The sequence below is a fragment of the Guillardia theta genome (assembly GCF_000315625.1).
Source record: "Guillardia theta CCMP2712 unplaced genomic scaffold GUITHscaffold_45, whole genome shotgun sequence".
Lineage (NCBI taxonomy): Eukaryota > Cryptophyceae > Pyrenomonadales > Geminigeraceae > Guillardia > Guillardia theta.
In genome coordinates this window covers 1-5,000 of record NW_005434629.1, presented here as the reverse complement: position 1 = coordinate 5,000, position 5,000 = coordinate 1, and the positions used below count along the sequence as shown (strand labels likewise).

Below are 5,000 nucleotides of genomic sequence, written 5' to 3'. Positions count from 1 at the left end.
AGGCGTACCTCATACCCCAGCCCGCTTGCCACGACTCCCTTAATCTGCCTCGTCCAATGAATCACACAGCTTTCCAGCCGCTGAACGAGGTCCTTGTCTTTGGCGCACCAGGCGATCTGCCAGCGATGTCACAAGTGACTGAAGTCACACAGGTCAATGATGACTCACGTTCTCAAGGTCGTCCTGTGGGACATACAAGATGGTTTTACCAGCAACAAGGTTGGCGATATCCGTCATGTTCCCCATGAAACTCTCAAGACTGCCGATGATGTCCTTGTTGATGGCGATCGGCCAGGGATTCTTTCCGCGTACCTGGGGGAGAAACAAGTTCCCCACCATCGAAACCAAATCATCGACCATGTTGTCAGGTTGTAAGAATCCAAACAAAATGCCCTCAGTCAGCTGGTTTTGTTCGAACAGCTCAGTCAAGCTCTGCTCTTCATTCTCTTTGAGGAAGTATGATACTGTCCCCTCGATCACATCAGCAGGAGGAGGATAGAACTGAGCCTTCATGGAGCTTTCTCCCTTGTCTTTGAATACGAACAGTGAATCTTTGGACTCGTTGGTTACAAACTCTGTAATCACCAGCCGGCATTCTTCGGGGAGCGAGTCCGAACGCCCTGCATTTGGAATCTCAATTCGACTTTCAATCCACTGGACGCAGGCGAGGATGATGGCGTTCGCTCGCTCTCTTGCCACTTGCTCCTCGTCCACCACCTCTTCAACTGGCGGTCCAGCGTCTGGCGCTCTGTCGACCGGATCCTCAGCGTTCCCTTCCTCGCTCGTGCCAGTGACAGGCTGCGTGGGTTCTTGCGCATCCATCGGCTCGTCAGACGCCGCAGCAGGAGCATCTTCGGGTGCTTGCTTCGAGCTCTCTTGAGCTTCCGTCTTGTCGCTGACCTCGCCTTGCTTGACTTCCTCCTCCTCCTCTTGCTTCTCCTGCTCTTGTTCCTGATCCTTCTGCCCCTGCTGCTCCTGCTGCTCCTGCTTATCCTGCTGCTCCTGCTGCTCCTGCTGCCTCTCCTCTCCTCCCTCCGCCGTGCTCATCGCCTCATTGTCATCCGCCATATTGCATTCCCCTCGGGCAACCGCCTTAACGTTGTATCAATTGTAACGGCCGTGTGATAACCGCCAGTCAAACTCTTTTTTAGCTTTGAACTTGTTTTGAACGGCCGTAGGAGCCCGGCTCACGGATCGGAGTCACGATTTTGTTCATACTAGCTAGTGACACACGACTCCGACAATCAGCATGAGAACTCGGAACCCTTGGCTTGAAGTTGGGGCCGAGCGGAGAGTTCGGAAAGTCTGATCGGACTCCGGGAGGGGTGCACTGCCAAAGACCAACTTTCAAGCCTGAGCCTGTGCGGCTCGGACGGGCCGGGACTCGAGGCTCGGAGGCCCCCGGCCCGGGACCCCGGCGGCGGGCTGGGCCCGGCCGGCGGCCGCCGCCGCGAGTTACTGGCTCTCGGAGCCCTGCTGCCGTGCCTGCCTCGGAGCCGAACTTCGGAACGGGGAATGAAGGGGATGAGGGCCCTTAAACCTCTATTGGGATCAGGCCGCTCAGAGAGTTTGCCCAAAATAACCTTCGACGAGGGGTGGGGGTACTTCAATTCATAGGAGGTAGGGGTACTACTGAGATAGTACCGGGTGATTGGATATGAGAAGAAGGGTACTGGGGGTCATTTGAAGGTCAGGGTGGTACCGACAGGAAGGAGTAAGCCGACGGCAGGTAAGGAGGAAAGAGGAGAGGAGAGAGGAGGGGAGAGGAAGGGAGAGGAGAAGAGGAGATGAGAGAGGAGATGAGAGAGGAGAGAGAAGAGGACTGAAAGGAATTTCATTCAAGAAGATGATGCTAGAGGATGTCATAGCATGAAAGTGTTTTCTTGGCCAATCGACGAATCGAATGAAAATCGCAACAAACGAGTCGAGACGTGATGATGCGAGAGGAGAGGAGAGGAGTGAGTGAGTGAGTGAGTGAGTGATGGAGAATCGATTCATCAGCAACTTGCAATGCCGTGAAGACCCTCACGGCACGATTAGATGTCTGTTACATATGAAGCGATATTTCGGTGTAGTAAGGATTCTAGGACAGAGTTGGCAGGAAGAAAGGATGAAATGGAGCAGTCAAAAGCCTATGTATCAAGTCACTGAAAGCTTCGACAGTTGACTCGAAATCAACTCGATGCCCAACGGCAGGAGTGACAGGAGATGCGAAGTGCTTGTCAAGGTGCTCTAGGGTCGACCAGGTTGCGTCGTGTCTGATCTTCGTCATGTAGTGTTGCGCGCCCGTTCGTCGTTCGAACTGCTGCAAGGGAGACAGGTGAGAGCTCAGAGAGTGCTGGCAGCAGGTCAGCCGCTGACGTGCTGGGCAGTGATGACGACGACGATCAGTTCGAGCTGAAAGCCAAGTGAGTTGAGCCGATCTGGTGGTCGGCGCTTATATACGGCAGGATAAGCAAAGATGTGAAAGGAGACTCGAGCTTGAGCGACAGAGACCGGTAAGGCCTTGCATGCGACCTCCAGCCTGGCTGCGAGACCAGCAGCCCCCGTGACCATCGTACTTGCAGTTCCGACGGGTCAGTCAGGACTGGTCCACAGAGCGCGCATAAGTTGTCGGGGAAGCGGGACAAGGAGGTGGAGAGCGAAGGGGTACGACGCATCCCAGCGCTGGAAGTTGCGCTAGCAACCCATGTGGGGGATGGAGGAAGAGAGGAGCAGGTGAGAAACTTGTTGAGCGTGTCAAGGGCTCCAGCTCACGTTCGTTGCCCAGTCCTCGGAGAGATCATTCGGAGAAGATCTGGAAATTTTCCCTCCTGACTTCAACAGTATTAAGGTGATGTTCTACTGAAGCCGAGCTGATAACACTTGCCCCCTTCCTTTCTCCCTCCCTCCTCCCCCCCCCCCTCTCTTCCCACTTGATCCCTCTCCCGCTGTCTCATCCTGACCCTCCCTGCTTCCCTCGCTCGTACTTCCTTATTTCTGCTCCATGATTGCTCCTGCACGCGTGTATTGCCACTGTTTCAAGTGGCTGATATCACTGCAAGATGGGACAATTTAGAGGAAAGCTGCGCAAGGAGAATCAGCAGGTCTGTCGATAGAGAAGATCAGAGAGAGGAGTGAGGGGCAGGCAGAGGGGGAGTAGGAGAGCAGAGCGAGGGAGATGGGTGAAGGTGATTGCTGGCTAGATGCGGTCTTCCTTCAAGGGAGGGATCCAGGAGATTCACGATGAAGGAGCTCGAAGAGAAGGAGCGGCGGAGTTGGAAGAAAGCGAAGTGCTGGAAGACCCGACGCTGGTACCTTTAATGACTGTCCGCAAGTCGCTGAAAACTGCTGCAAGATCTCTCAGATCTCCAACGTCAGCGAAAACTCCATGAAGGAGGTCACGTGCTGCGAGTTCGTCGGCCTGTGACTAACGTGGCGTGCAGGCTCGCGAAGCGATGGAGGCAGTGGTGAGAGGAGGAGGAGGAGGAGGAGGAGAGACTTAGCGGCTTGTGTAGCAGGTGCAGCACAAGGATGTTCGTTCCTCCATTGGGTCCACTGGGACGAGAGACTCATCAAGCCTCGTCCTCTCTCAGCCCATCGACATGGCTGTGCGACAGGTGCTTGCTTGCTTGTAGCCGCAGCAGCCGCTGACGTTGCGATGAAGCTGGAGAAGAAGCTGTTGACCAAGGATGTGATAGTGAGGTGAGCGAGGTCCGAGGCCTCTCATGCGCGTGAGTTCAGTCGGCAGGGCGGTGGGGATGGTCTACGTGAAGAAGAGGAAGATCAGCGGGAGGTGCTGCTATAGTTTCCTTCCTCTCCTCCCGCTCACCCTCGTCCAGTAAATGGGTGGCGGCCTGGCTGAACGTGCAGGGACAGACTGTGCAGGTCCTGTCGCAGCAGCCCAGGCAAGAGGCCGCTGGTGCTCCTTCCCTTGTGACTTTCGTTGCCTCCAGCATCCTGCATGCTCATCCCGAGATCATCTTCTCCGCGTCCGGTGAGAGGAGGAGGAGGAGGAGGAGGAGGAGGAGGAGTGCTGACCAAGTGGAGCAGTGACTAACATCAAGAGCATATTCTCGGACAGTGCGGACAAGCACGGACGTTTCCCCTTCCAGCTTCAGAACCTCGAGACGAAGACAAGCGTTGAGGCGGCGGCGGTGAATGCGGTGAGGAGAGAAGTCGAGAGGCAGGGAGTGGAAGAGGAGAAGAGAGCGAGTGAGGGAGGGGGAGGAGGAGTTGAGAGTGAAGGAGGGGGAGAAGGAGTTGAGAGTGAAGGAGGGGGAGGAGGAGAAGAGATCGAGATGATGATTGGTCTGACTTGGGATCTCTCAGGAGCAGCTGAAGAGTTTCAAGGAAGCGCTTGGAGGGAAGATCTGAACTCATTGAATATTCTTTATCAATCAACTAAGACTGAACCCTCCTCCCTTCCTCCCTCCCTCCCTCCCTCCCTCCCTCCCTCCTCGTCTTCCTCGCTCATTCACTTGGCTACTACCTCTCATCCTCCCGCCTCTCCGTCTCTTCAGCTTCCCCTCAGGATCACAAGTCGCTCCTCGTTCCCGTCCACCCGCAGTACCTGCGCATGCGAGTGACTGAGCGGGCAGGAGCAGCAGGCGAGCACGTGGAGGATGACGCTGCTGCCGAGGGGTCCGTGCGTGAGCTTGGAGAGATGCATCGCATCCGATACCTGCCACCAGCTCCTGCTCGGTACCCGCCTCTCCCTCCACCAGACACCAAGGCCTCCTCCTCCTCCTCCTCCTCCTCCTCCTCCTCCTCCTCCTCCTCCTCCTCCTCCTCCTCCTCCCTCCGTTCTTGACATCCTTTCCTTCCCTCCTCCCTGTACCTCGTCCAGTGGGGTTCCATCGATAGAGAGGACACGATCACCAGCCTGAGTAAGAGCGTCAGGCTGGAGAGGAACGAGAAGGAGAAGCAAAAGGAGGAGGAGGAGCAGGAGGAGGAGGAGGAGGAGGAGGAGGAGGAGGAGGAGGAGGAGGAGCGAGAGGAGGAGGAGGAGGAGGAGGAGG

General features: G+C 56.2%; 2 protein-coding genes across 2 annotated transcripts in view; one reads left to right on the top strand and one right to left on the bottom strand.

The window, feature by feature from the left end:
* Positions 1-513, bottom strand: part of GUITHDRAFT_72912 (hypothetical protein) — a gene marked incomplete at both ends in the record, with an annotated part of 15,900 nt that extends 15,387 nt beyond the window's left edge. The window contains 2 exons of the mRNA XM_005830450.1: positions 9-116; positions 169-513. Coding sequence (XP_005830507.1) covers positions 9-116; positions 169-513 — 453 coding nt within the window. The remainder of the gene's footprint in view (positions 1-8; positions 117-168) is intronic.
* A 1,648-nt stretch (positions 514-2,161) lies between these two features.
* Positions 2,162-3,259, top strand: GUITHDRAFT_153194 (hypothetical protein; the record flags this gene model as incomplete). Its single annotated transcript, XM_005830449.1, has 8 exons — positions 2,162-2,227; positions 2,277-2,320; positions 2,373-2,408; positions 2,451-2,498; positions 2,568-2,718; positions 2,771-2,833; positions 3,045-3,086; positions 3,186-3,259. Coding segments are annotated over exons 1-6 (371 nt in total), but the record flags the coding sequence as incomplete, so codon positions are not given.
* Positions 3,260-5,000: the final 1,741 nt, after the last annotated feature.